Source organism: Euprymna scolopes, chromosome 7 (genome assembly GCF_053919585.1).
Source record: "Euprymna scolopes isolate OS-2025 chromosome 7, ASM5391958v1, whole genome shotgun sequence".
Lineage (NCBI taxonomy): Eukaryota > Metazoa > Mollusca > Cephalopoda > Sepiida > Sepiolidae > Euprymna > Euprymna scolopes.
This window is the reverse complement of record NC_136488.1, coordinates 81,260,846-81,275,592: the sequence shown is the minus strand read 5'-3', so window position 1 is coordinate 81,275,592 and position 14,747 is coordinate 81,260,846. Positions and strand designations below refer to the sequence as shown.

The window sequence follows — 14,747 nt, the reverse complement described above, 5'->3', positions numbered from 1 at the left end:
TGTCAATAGTCATCTCTCCTGTTTTGTCTACCACTTGATTTACTGCCCCCCCCCTTTAACTTTACGTCACTCATCTGTGGAAACGATTCTGTTTTATGGATCTGGATTATTATCATACACTCAGTGTGACCCTTGTCAAAATTCACACTAGCTGACTTAATCGCCATTGATGTAGGCTTCCTTCTAAACCAATGCATACTTACATCTTGTTGCGGGTACCTTGACAAAATTTTATATTCATCTGTTGGGTAGCCTTTTGAGGTGAGAAACTGAAGAAGATATTGCAAGGGTTCTTGACCATAAAATCTTCGGGTAACAATACTTCCAGTAGGCAAGTGAAGTCGGATTTGGACAGCACCTTTCGACGTTTCAGATGGTTCATCAGGAAGCTCTTTCGCCATGTTTTCACGCATTTGCTACAAAGATAGAAAACAAATTTTAAAAAAATAGTTGCGAGATATATGCCCTTGCAAAGATGCCCTCTTCCATTTGCAATTGTCTTGGTTATTGCAAGTTTGAGACTAAAATTTAAATTATAAACATGGAGAATAGGTGTGAGATGTTGACTAGTGTTGCCTACTCTAAAGTTTGCAACACACGAAATACTAGTGTTGGGACAATTTGAATTGGGAAACCAAACTTTTAAGGTTATCAGCATTGGAAAAATTTATGGCTATTTTCCGCTGCCAAATTTTTTTTTTTTTTTTTTTACTTATTTAAAACTGAATTTATCATTTTTTTAAAAATTGAAACCACTCTAAGTAAATCATGAAGCCACTTGATATAAAAAGCTACTACTTCAAGGTAAAAAAAAGTAGCCAATAAAAAGTTAGATGTATAGATTCTGACCCAGAAAAAAAGCAACCCCCCCCCCCACTCTTTGTGAGAAACATTGGTACTGGAATATAAGAACAAAATAAGGGAAGTGAGAATCACAAGACTGACAAAAATTGTATTAATGATAAAAAATTGATTTTACGCTACCAGCTAAACTAAAATATATAGATTACACAAAAGCATATTTTTACATTTGCAAATATTTATGCACATGTTTGTTATTTTATGATAATCTGAAAACTAAGAACTCTATAGTAAAATATTTGGAGATTTTAAAAGAACCAAATTTGGTAACTGTATCAAACCTGGGGAAAAATTTGGAATTGTTCCATCACTACTGAATACCAAAACCAGATGATGACGATAACTGTATTGGTCTTATTTTGAAAATGCTAAGCGATGGTTGAAAAACAATTGTAGAGTTATGTTACCGATTGAAAGAGAATTGAAAAAAAAAAAAAAATTAGAACAGACTTAACCATAGTGAACAAAAGTGAGCAGAAGTTAAACAAATTAGGTTATGAAACTGCCTCATCCGCCATACTCTCCAGACCTCTCACTTACCGACTACCACTTTTTCAAGCATCTCGACAACTTTCTGCGAGAGAAATGCTTAAAAAACCTAAGCGATATCAAAAACGCCTTCAACACCACCAGAATGCAAGATTTTTACATTACTGGCATAAATACACTTGTTTTGCACTAGCAAAAATGTGTTGATTCTGACTGGAGTTTATTTCAATCAATAAATTTTTGTTTGAGTTGAGATATGTTCATCTGAATTTAAAAGTTAAAAACTGCAAGAATTTTCTTGTCAACCTGATAGATATATAAGTATGCTAATATCCATGTTCTCTATATAAAAAAAAAAAAAAGATTAGAGAATCTATAAAATCTACAAGTGCAGGTAAAATTTTATGGAAAAGACAATGGAAGTGGTCCTAAAGTTCTAATTCCACTTCATGGGGTGGGGGTGGGGGGTATGAGTGCAGTAAATAATAATAAAAAGTAATGTTATATGCATAATAAAAATGGGCATAGTAATATTCCTTATTTAATCCCAAGTAACATTGGATTTTCTTGCTAGTTATTTATGAATTAGAATTTCATGGAGTAATTAATTAAAATAGCTGATTTGTTTTCTAAGAAACCAAAACGTATTTTAATGGAATTAATTTTATCAATATAGTTTTAATAAATTATTTACAAACTAGATGGCAGACCAGCGTTTCCCAGTCATACAATACGCTTAAACATGATAATTTATGTAGATTGCATATACATTATTATCAATCCTCTGTTGACTATTATATATTACGAGGAATAATTTGCCAAGGGGCTAATTCGCAAAAAAACATTAAAAAATAATGACAATTTCCTTCATCAAATTCCGTCTGTGTTTGTTTACAATATCACTTCAGCTGATATTTGGACTTGACGAATGCCCTGGAAAAGTCACTTATGATTAATGTTTGATTTAAAAATTTGCAAACAAAGAAATGATTTGTAGCGATTTTAAATGGTATCTTTTCTTTTATTGTAAATTGAACTCATTAATAAGAAAAAAATTAAAATAAAAATGTTAAGTTATAACTGGGCTTGAACAAGGATCATTTGATCTTGTTCAAGCTACCACGAAGCTATATCTCCAGATTATTATAAATTTGTTTTTTTTTTTTTTTAAAAAGAAACGATTTGCTGAAATTTTATTATCTCTCTTTGCCGGGGTAACATAAAATATGCCCCTGTAAAAATTCTTTATCAATAAGAAAGAAAAGCTATTTTTAAGATCGGATTGTTTCAATGTTCGATACTTATCGGATGAATTTCTGTACAAAACATATCTAAGAACATTGTCAGAAATAGAAATTACCTTCGTGTGAAATTTGCAAAAGATAGGTTCAGCCGTTTCGGAACCTATGAGGAAGGAAGAAACTCACACACACACTGATTTTTAGAGATAAGATTTACAATTTTATTTTATGTCATTAAAATGGATAACATTTTAAGAAACCAACATGCATTTTGGTATATTTGTGTAGAAATTTTTTGCAAATAAATTAGTAATTCAAAACAGTTTTTTTTTTTTTATTTAAAAAAAAAAAAACAAAAAAAAAAACAAAAGAGTAACTTGAAAAATTGTTGGTTTACATTTTCCTATTTTAAATGTTTACCAATTTAAAAAAAAAAAAATGTTTTGTATTTGTTTCTAAGCAATGTATGGATAAAGTGAGAATTCACATTGCCAGTACATAGAGATTCTTGTGGATGGAGCGCATTACTTACTGCTTTGTTTCTTTCGGTCTCTAATCTGGCTAATTCATCCTCTTCCCTCTTTTGTTGGGCAATTTTTTCAAATTCTATTTCTTGCTGCAAGCGCTCTTCCTAAAAAATATTTAAAAAAGAAAAAAGGTTTAGAAAATGTGCATTAGAAATCGTAAGTGTATATGTGTATGCATCAGATAGAAGTAGAGGATCCAAACTGGAGAGAGAGAGAGGGGGGGGGCACACAGGCACGAGAGAGAGAAAAAGAGAGAGTGCACGCACAACAGAGAAATAGTGTTCTGTACATACATTATTTCTAATTAGTAAATGTTTAAAACATAAAAAAAAGTATCCAAACAGAAAATTCACCTTTAACCTATCAGCAACAAGAGAGGCTTCATAGGCTTCATCTTGTTCACGTTTTATCCGTTCTCGACGTTCACGCTCATCCTATAAGACAAAGAAAACATTTCTTGTTTAACAAAAATGAATAAAAACTGGAAATTTGGATAAAGATTGTAAAGAATATTTAAATAGCATCAGCAGTTGTTATGAAGAACCATCTCAGAATATTTTTACCTAGCAGCATCAAAGACAATGGGTTGGTGTATATTATGACACCAATTTTTTTTACACTGCCCAATTTCCAGCCAGTGGAGTAAACATTTTTTTAAAATTCTAACCAAAAAGAAAAATGACTACTTCCGATAATTTTAGTCAAATGATATTGCACAGGTGGAGTCGAGATTTGTGTAGAGATGGGATTTTAATATAATGCTTATCTTAAGTGATTGTAGAATTCTCACATATACTAATAAGAGTTACTTTGCTCTTGAGATTTAGCGTCTTATAAAATTCAATAGACAAATTATTTGGTAATTATACAGCTACAGGTACACATAAAAATCACAGCAACTGTCCTCAACTGTCATTAGTTGTTGCAAACCCAAAACTGTCCGTATACTGTACTTGGCCATCGTAAACTGTCATACAAAACTCATTAACACTTCTAAAACTGCCCGTAAACACACTGACTTCCATTGTTCGTTTCTTTTTACTGCCACATCTTGATTAATAATCCTATTTTAGTTTTCTTTTGTGTTTTTTTGTGAACAACTTCCTATCTATTTTTCTGCTGCTAAACTTATTTTTACCTCTTTATTTTACTTCTTAATACTGGGGCGGAAGGAGGTTGATAGTATCACACACACACACACACACACACACACACACACACACACACACACACACACACACACATTATTTCAGTAGTATGAGCAAGGGCGGTCAGTTGGGTCTTGGGGAGTCTCAGAGACAGATGGGCCTTTGATGGGTGCTGGTGTGGAGTGACCAAAGGGTTAACTAGCATGCATCTGCTGTAAGAAAACAGTGGACATGTGTGAGAGAGAACCTGGTATTGTTTGATTTCGAGGTGATTATCGTTATTATGCAAAATAGGTGCTTTTGGCAACCCAAAATAGTGGCATTTTTGCTTGAGGGACAAATCTTTTTGGACGCCAAACAATTAACAGGCAAGTACTACTACTTTTGTTGGTAAAGAGAATAAAATAATTTACATGGCTGGAATAAGAATTAATCAAATATACCTTTCGAGCTATTTTGGTCATTACCATAGCAAAGGTACACATAACCAGTGATATGGTAGCATGGTGATACTTCAAAAGGTGGATGATGAGGCAAGCCTCCTCTCATTGTATCTGGAGGGGTTGCATTAATAATCTACTTGAAAATAAACAACAGTAACCAAACAGAGCAGATAGAGGCCCAATGACAGGAGACGTTCACAGCTTATAGGAAGTGCACCGATTACATAGGCCGGCGATCAAGTGGACATTTACGCAAGCATCAGATGGTTAGTTGAATTGTCTGGGTTTGAGAGAGTTGGGATGGAAAGGTTTGCTAAACTGGTTTTTGTTATGGGGGTTCCCTGATGCCATCTCTATCAGACTCTACATGGTGCCAAAAATTGAAACCCTGACCATGAGAGACTTGATAGCAAGAGCCAGGGTGCTGACAAGGACTGGAAACTAAAATCAACATGTGGCAGGGCTCTCCATTGCGAGTGAAACAGTTGTATCTCTTTCACCGACACTCTTGCAAAGCTCACTACTGAATGAAAAATATCTTTTCAACTTTTTTTTTTTTTTTTTTTTTAATAAAACGACCAAAGTCAAATTACTTAAACAATAAAAGGTTTAACAAAACAATATACTTTCTTTTTTAACAAAGGCTGTTTAAAAAAAAAAATATCTGAAGAAATTAGAATGTTTATACGTTCAAGTATCAACATAAAATTTGGTGCATATTTAGAATTACACTTATTAAAAAAAAAAAAAAAAAAAACACAGAAAAATCTTTATGATGTACGTACTCGTCACAGAACTAAAATGTCATATTCTAAAAATCATGTGGGTTTGGCTAGTAACTTTTCTATTTGGCTAGTAAACGAAAATATTTAGTTGTCAAAAGTCAATTAAAGATAAATTTGTCCATAGAGCCCTGTGTGGTCACAAATGTATGCTTAACTCATGATAAAGTCCTACCAAGAATGACTCCAGCATTAGCATAACCTGCTACGAATGTGGCAGCAAAGGACACATAGTGAGAAACTGCATAGGACTTGGAAATGGTCAGATGACCATGCACCTGAATGACTATGTAATGAAGTATCCAAATATTGTGTGGTTGTGGACATTTGGCAAAAATATGAGCAGGAGCTCTGCACATGGATGAATGAGCATCGACATGCCATATCTAGAAGATTAGGTTGATTCCATTGAGGGCCATGATGAAGTGTACACAGTGATGGACACAATATTATAAGAAATATTTTTTTAACTTTATTATCTGAAACTAATTAAAATATCAAGCTTCTACCTCTAATAGATTCTCTTTTATAGAAATTTCAAAAACATAATTGCGATTCATTTTTTAAAATCTATTTTTGTTTTTTTATCAAATTCTGATTCAATCTGTTCTGATAAAATTTGAGTTTTTTTTTTAATTTATTATCAAAAGAAAAATCTAACCTGATCTTTGTGCTATGAATCATTAAGAATATTTAATGTTTTAGCCATTGAAATTAACCTTATATCAACAACATTGCACTTGCGTCTCATTTTTGCATGTTGAGACAATGGAATCTTACCAAACGTTTAGGCAGATTTAATTTAATAATTATTCATCATAGCATTAATTTTTATTCATCACGGCATTAATTTTTATTCATCACAGCATTAATTTTTATTCATCACAGCATTAATTTTTATTCATCACAGCATTAATTTTTATTCATCACAGCATTAATTTTTATTCATCACAGCATTAATTTTTATTCATCATCGCATTAATTTTTATTCATCATAGCATTAATTTTTATTCATCATAGCATTAATTTTTATTCATCACAGCATTAATTTTTATTCATCATAACATTAATTTTTATTCATCACAGCATTAATTTTTATTCATCACAGCATTAATTTTTAAGGATTGTTCACTTGTTCAGACCCTGCATTTTTAATTATATTTATATACCATGAAAATTGGCACAAGCTCCAACCTCTGGTTCCCTTTGTGAAACATTCATTGCAAAAACTCATTTAGCATAAACCATTGTAAAGAATTTTACTTTCTTCCCGTCCCTTGTGTACGTAACATCAAAGTTTCCATGAACAGAGTTTCTTTCCAAGAACTGTCTATAAGGCATTACAACATGGTCTTGAGTCCAATGTTAAAAAAATTCTTAACACTTGATCAAATTCTAACAATTTAACTCATCACTTCCAATTCTCTTACCGTGCTGCTAATTACCAACTGATAATGTTCTCAACCCTTATCGATTAGCTCTTTGGACTTGATAAATGGTGACTGATTAGAATAAAAAAGAAAAAAAAAAACCCTCAAATTTTTCTAATTCCCAACAAACTTTGAATATTATAGCCGGATGATCACACCAGGATATAAAAAAAAACGTTGTTTGCACAACTCAGATGTGCCCCGATGTGATAGAAGACCCCCCCCCAACCACCACCAATGTTCGTTGATAGCCAGCTGAAGACGCATTTTTGTCAGTTAGTTGATCAGTCCATCTTCTCATCTGCTAAAGATCTGTCCAAACCTAATCTGAGCCACAAACTGCTGTCAACTCAAAAGCCATTCTAAACTATCTCAACAGTTCAAAATATATTTACTTGAGGATCAAAAATACAATGTCTGGATCTTTTGTCTTACTTGACAACTCCAACTGACTATTCATCAGACTTCCAATAGTCATCCTTCTCTTTTGTCTTCATAACGGTCACACCTGATTAATAGAAACTGACTAGTTCTGTCCTCGTTCTATCAGTCACACCAAAGTTGACTATTCATATTACTACTTTTATGTGCTTTGCTGAATCATTTCTGTTGTGGCTTTCGTTTTCTATGAATCACTTCTTATCGTAAATTGGCATCCTAACTGTGGTAAGGAGGACGTCGATAATATCACAAAATGACCAAAGAAATAGTTCATGATATTTCAAAGATGGGTCAGACCTGGTCATAGAGATATGAAGAGGGAAGGATTTATTTATTAATTTCTTTAACTTCAGAAAGGAGTCATCCATATACATGAGTTGGTTTATTTTCACCTGTATCCTAAATAGCACCTTGTGTATGTTGGTGAGTGGCATCATGGCTATGACAAACAAACACAAGTGGAGATAGAAAATCTCACTGGAAGATGCAGCTCTGTATTGTTTTTATTTTTGTCTGGTGTTGTTTATCAGCTGTCTGTTCTGTCTCTATCTTTCCATTGTTTATTTTTCTATAAAGTTGATAATTTTATTATCAACTGTTTGCCGTGGTTTTCTATCTGTCTGATCTGTTCCAAGCCACAAAGTAGTGTCAACTGTCGCAAACTAAAAAACTTGTAAACTAACCGAACTTCTAAATATATTGAGTTCAAGATCAGAAATCCTATGTCCGGTCTTTTGTTATAGTCACTGTCACACGTGATTAATAACAGAAACTGATTATTTCTGTCCTCGCTCTATTAGTTACACCAAGCTGATTATTCATACGACTGCTTTTGTGCATCTTGTTGATCATTTTTAACTCTTGTCATGACTTTTTTTTTTAGTTTCAACAACTTTTCCCTTTTTTTAAGCGCTTCCTAACACTCTTCAGGTATACATACACAATAATTAAGTGGCTACTTGAGCTAATAAAGTAATTTTGATATCACTGTTCACATTTTGTAAATCTATGTGGCATCATGAAAACTTTTCAGATATAATGAAAATAAATTTTAGTTTGGTATACCTACCGGTAATGACTTGTGCAAGAACTTAGTGAGTAAATAATGATTGTTTTTTTATGCCAAAGCACTTGAGAATGATTGAAGATTTTGAAATTTCTATGAATTAATAAAATCAAAATATATTAGAACAAGAAAACAAACTTACTTCCTCTGTAATATCTTGCCTTTGCTGATCTTGGAATAATTCATAAGCATTTATTAAACTAGACATGAGTTCATCCAAATTTATACAACCTGAAAAAAGAAAAATTTCTATTAAAAAGAAAGAACAAAAAATTTTTCTAGTGCTTGTTTATATTCGTGATCTTTTAAACCAACGCATTTAAGGTGAAAACATTACATACTTACGTGCCATAGCAGAATTAGTATAAAATTCCAAAAAATGATCCAGTAGATGTGCTAGATGTATTTTTTAACAAAAACTCAGCCACAATTATGTTCTGAAATGCATTGGTTTAAAAATGGTGGACCATTAATTTGTCAATTTAAGTCAAGGGTTATCTTCCTTGATTGTCATACTGAATTTGTCGCACAACTCTTCCACGATAAAACTCAAATTTTATTTTTACTTCCAATTATTTTTCTACTTCCGATCATTTTTCGTAATTTTTAGTATTTATACTAATTTTACTAGGACATACAAATACGTAATAATGTTTTCACCTGAAACGCATTGGTTCAAAAGATCAATGTAAATAAGAAAAACAAAAAAATTTTTCTAATAAGTCTTCAAGTGTTTTTCTGCCATAAAATGCATCCCACAAAGGCAAAATTAGATACAAGGTAGGTTTTTAATATGAATAAAACCCAGCTCCCTGGATTGTCACAAAATAAAAATTGCCTCAGTTTAAAACGATTTCTCCCTTCTTGATAGAGGAAGTGTAGTATCAGAACAGATACTACACTTTGAAATCCCCAAAATATAAAAAATTTACACTCGGAACAAATTAGGCACAAGGCCATCAAAAGTGTGGAGAAAATAGGTGTCATTGATCATCTTTGATTACAAGTAGTAAAAATGTCTATTCTAAACAACCATAATCTCGGTCATCACAATACCACATTTACTCCCAGTATTGTCCTACTTAAGATGTCCCCACATAGTTGAAAACTTTTGTTCATAAATATGCATAACACTTGTTATGGATGTGAATTGTTTGATTCATTTCAACTAAATTTTATAACAATTATAAATCACTTTGTTATAATGAGCAAGAAAATCAAATGCAGATGTATAATTCCTTCCTCTGATAATGAAATGGAATTTATTATTTATATCTACTAATATTTAAAAAGCTGTGTGTGCATGAATTTGTTTCTTATGAACTATGAAACGGCTGGAGCAATTTAAAAAAAATTTTTTTTTTAAATTTCACACAAATGTACTTCATGTGTCTGGGAATATTTTTGAATAGGTTTTGTATCAGAATGCCTCCGATAAGTATCGAAAATCATTAATCCAAAAAAGTCCGATTCAAGAAGTAACAGCCTGATTTTAACAAAAGTTAACACCCTTATACAGTCTAACATCACAAGTGCATTTGAGAAGTTTTATCACTGCACAAGCAGAAGAGCCCGGCACATAAAATCAACAGTAAATTCTTTGATAAAATAGGGACAAATTTGAAATTAATGTTTGTTTAGAGCACAATTAAAGCATAATACTTGACTTTTTCATTTTAAACTTAAATTCAAGCCATTATATAAAAATTATAAAATCAACAGCAGGTTCTCTAGAGTGCAATGTAGACTACAATGTGTTGTGTATTAAGTCACTATGGGGAGGCATGTAAAGCTTCCTCCTGGTGCACTGTGGAGGTTCCCCAACTAGAGCAGGCAATCAATCGATTTGCTTGAAAAATGGGTGCTTTCACCGATTTCGATGACAATAAAAGTATTAGAAATATTGACCATTCATTGATCCACATTCAATCCCAGGCAATGTCGGGTCTCCCTGCTAGTATAACTATAAATTACAATGGTTAATAATAATGAATTTAATTGTGCATAACAAAAAGGGAAGTTTATATTATTTGGATTAAGTTTTCATTTTAAATATTATTCTCACGTTTTGGCCAATGTAAGTTCCAACCTTTTTCAGTTATATTTTGTCAAACCTGGGAATCTGCATAAAATTTTGATTGGAACTTTATTTAATGCTCTTGTTCCATTAGTTATGACTGTGACAGATAAAGTAAAAATTCAGTTCTAAATGATATTCCTCTGGAGGTTGAAGGTTCAATCCTCAGTGTGGGGAATACTAAGAACACAATTGTGAATTACTTGAGACTTCTACCTGTTCATGCCCCCCCCCCCCTGCAAGTTAGTCACAAGACTATACCTCTGCTTGACAATGTAACATTAGGTCAAAGTTTTATTTGGACCTTACTTCTCCATATTGTATGAAGTGTTCCGGAAGTTATGTCATGGAAACATAACTCTTAATCTATCTGATCAAGCTGAAATTTTGCATAGTGAATACTTTTATTAAAGAGCAACAGATGCATACATTAACTTTGGAAAAGATAAAATGATATGAAACTACATTGGCCAAGTAGCAAATCTCTACAATGCACAAAATTGAAGGCATCACCAAAATTGTGCCATTTACCTTTCCGATAACCTTGATCATTAACCTAGATATTCCCAAAATAAATAAATTTCCAGTTACATCATAAATAATATTTGTACTAATTTTAGCAATGATTGTTCAATTGATGGCTATAAATATATTTACAAACTCTGTTGAAAACATAACCTCCATGGTAGAGGTAATTAGAATTTTAACAAATTTTCAGAAAGATTATAACATCATAAACACCCTTTAAAGATAATATAAAGATAAATTATCTTAAGCAATAAAAGCAGGTTCAGTAAAACATACATATATTCCTGTAGAGCTATTATATTCCTGTAGAGCTATTATATTCCTGCAGAGCTATATCTGCATAAAAAAAAAAAAATAGAAGAGGTTAAAGATGCATGCAACACCTTTATATTAAAACTTATATCCCTTCTCTCAACCAGTCTTTCTCCACATTCCTTTCTTGTTGTAATCTATTCAAAATGATAATGCATTTCATTCACCTCTCATTCATTTAATAGAAGATAACATTGGAAATAGCGGTCACATTTGGGAGATGCTGCTATAGACATTCTTTGTTGTCTTGACAAAATTCAAAATTGACTTTGAAATCTAGTGGGGGGAATGTTTTCTGTTTGTTACAGCCCCTTTCTTATGTAAGATCCACTATTAGCCTCTCTCTATTCTATCATTATTAGTCAACTAAGATCCAATCTTTGGTTCCACCTTGAAAGACATTCACAACAAGAACTTGTCTCACTATGATAACAAAGAAAAACATTACTTTATTCTTCGTTATGCCTAGGGTCAGACCGAAGTGTCACAAACAGAGCTTTGTTAAAAGGTTATCTGGAGCGCATTGCCACAGTAGGGCAGGTTGATTTGCAATTTTTTTCAGAAAATCAACATGGCACTGGTGATGATAGTTGGGATTTGATGTGATAAGAACACATAGCAAAAATTAAATTCCCATCTTGAACAGAAAACTGAGCATTTAATTTTAAAAATCGTGTAGAAAAATGCTGAGAAATCCTTCATTTTCATAGCATTTTACACAACACTGACTTTGAAATTTCACTATTTTTATAAAAAATCCAATTAAAATTGATATATTTATATGAAATACATTAAAAGAAAAATACATGAATTATAATTTTAATTATGAATCACAACTAGCCAAATATATCAACTTTTACTGTATTGATTAAACAAAAATTGTAAAAAAAAAAAAAAAAGCTAATTAGTAACCAAGTCTTAAATTTCACAATTCAAAAAGATATGTGGAGATGTATTACACAATATAACAACTTGATACAAGTTAAAGAATCATGTATTTTAATTTTTTTATTAAATGCAATAATACAAGTTGATACAATTTAAAGAACCATGTATTTTAATTTTTTTATTAAACGCTATAATACAAACTGTTATAATAGAACAAAATTGTTCTGTATAATTTGCTTTTGAGGAAAATGAAGGTCTAATTTGCTGGCATTATGACTTTGTAATAATGTGTCTATGTCTTGCTTCCTGCCCATATACAACTTTTTGAGAAAAATCAATCAAATTTGCCAAGTGTGTGGCTGCAAAATTGATAGCAGTAATCTTTTTCAGTCTTTTTTTAGTTGTTCACTATTTCTGGAAAAAAACAATACAAAAAACAATTATTTGAAAACACATTGCTTTATATTTTTCTGATGTAATATGAATAAAACTGACTATTGTTTGGGTAAATTGAAAAAACTAATAAAATTTAATGGATGAATATTTATTTACCTAATGGACAAAATCGTCGTTTGAATGCCCTCATCTCTCACATCCAATTCATCTGAGTTTATCATGGATATTATATTTTCCGGAAGTAGGGCAAAAGCACTATATTTTAAACTTTTTAAAACAGTAATTTGGATTTCAGTTAACCGTTTTGTTCTGAATCATATTAAAATATACTGTTTTTGATTAAAAAAATTATCGTCGGTTTTAATCTTAAACCAACTAACTGCATACACTTTGACCAGAATGTTTAATTTATAATAGTGTTTGAGGATAGAGACACCTCTGGTCCATAAACACATTAACCTTGTGGCTTATGTTGGCCATCTTGCTTGATTCAAGGGACCAATTTTCTAAGCTGCATATCTTAGGTTAACTTCTCGAGAAATGCCAACAGCATACTCAAAAAGTAGACTCTGGTCTTCACACTTAAATTATTTGTTTCTTCTGCTGTCAGATGATGATCGGAAGGGACACTAATTTTTTAGAATTCTACTTGAGCCAAATCTTGATAATTATTGATACAAAGTTTCCCCAAAAGACCAGTAAATGCTGTAAGGCTTTTTGTTGTTCCATCAATTTAAAAATTGCTCTAAATGGCAGTTCGTCTAGTGGAACCTGCAAATTGCAAAAATTTCATGTTTAATAATAGAGCCAACCAATATATTATTTTATTTTCCACAAAAAAGGAACATAATTGCAGTTGAATCAATAGAATTAATTTTACCTCCTTAATAGGAGGATAAGTGCAGACTGTGTGCTTTTTTGATAATTTTCTGTCTTGCACTTTACTGCAAAGTCATCACATCTCAAGACAAGAAATTTACAGCTAATAGAAAATATATCAAACAATCTGTCTAGCAGTTCCTTCATTCTTTTCACTTTGGATTCTGCAAGAGATTTCCTGTTAATCTGTTTGCCCCCCCCCCCCCATAGCAAAATATATTGACTTTCTGTCCTATATAACGTTCCCCTAACAAGGGCAATTGTGGATTAACTGCTTGCCAAATACTAATTAATTCCTTGGCAATTAACTTAGAAATCTCACTATTTTTTAAGTGGAGATAACTGTTTTCGAGGAACTAACTAAACTGGATGACTTGTTGTGAAGTTGGGGATGCTGTTTCATCCAAACAACAAGGTGGACCAGCAAAATTTGTGAACCACGGGTTAAAACTGAACGTCATGCTTTTACTGACATTCTAATCTGAAAAGTAAAATAAATAAATAGATTATAACTGAAGGAAACTGTTTTAGGCTATCTTCCAGTTTCATATGTAAAATAATAAGTGCTAGTTATAAGAAATATTGAAAAACTTTGTAGAGTTGAATTAGATGTATTGAAGAGAGAGGACCAAATCAAATCAGAGGCATAGTTGTGTTTAGTTCAGACATTTTTAGCAGATTTTAGCTCCTCCTTCGATAACATGAATTTATCCATAAAGAGATTCATTCTTTCTGTAGCTGTGCCATTTTAAACGAATGTTTAGTGTTTAGAGTTTGAAAAACCAGTGCTTGTGCATCAATGTTACCATGTTATTTTTAATAGTATTTTCAAGTTAAATTTAATTTTTATGAAATTTTTGTTTATTAAAGTGTTAGGTGAAAGTACAGAATAGTTACAACACAACCTTCTATCTTCCCCATGTTAAGAATGGCTTTCTAAATAATGAAGTTATTTTAGCACAATAACATAGATGGGCAAATAATGAAAAAACCTTTAAAGTAGTTTCCTTATTTACTCATTAATCTTTGTGGGTTATCTGATTTTAAAACTATAAGTTTAGAAGAAAAATACTGCTTAAAAACAATTACTCCCTAAAAATAAAAAATAAAAATTTGACACTAATTTTCTGCAAAGTATTTTTTTATTAAGTAGAAAAACTTAAAAATTTACATGGTTATGTTTCGTAAAGAATGTGTAGAATAAAATTATATAGACTATTTTTTTTTAAATATAAAACT

General features: G+C 31.6%; 2 protein-coding genes across 2 annotated transcripts in view; one reads left to right on the top strand and one right to left on the bottom strand.

Moving 5' to 3' along the window:
• The window catches only part of LOC145279799 (FAS-associated factor 1-like), a 92,277-nt gene that overhangs the window by 3,213 nt on the left and 74,317 nt on the right, over positions 1 to 14,747 (bottom strand). Inside the window, exons 12-15 of the mRNA XM_080131137.1 lie at positions 8,571 to 8,659; positions 3,472 to 3,552; positions 3,124 to 3,222; positions 204 to 416 (exon numbers count right to left, since the gene is read on the bottom strand). Of these exons, the coding sequence (XP_079987263.1) occupies positions 204 to 416; positions 3,124 to 3,222; positions 3,472 to 3,552; positions 8,571 to 8,659 (482 nt within the window). The remainder of the gene's footprint in view (positions 1 to 203; positions 417 to 3,123; positions 3,223 to 3,471; positions 3,553 to 8,570; positions 8,660 to 14,747) is intronic.
• Positions 1 to 14,747, top strand: part of LOC145279801 (large ribosomal subunit protein eL30-like) — a 145,251-nt gene that overhangs the window by 122,286 nt on the left and 8,218 nt on the right. The window lies entirely within an intron of this gene.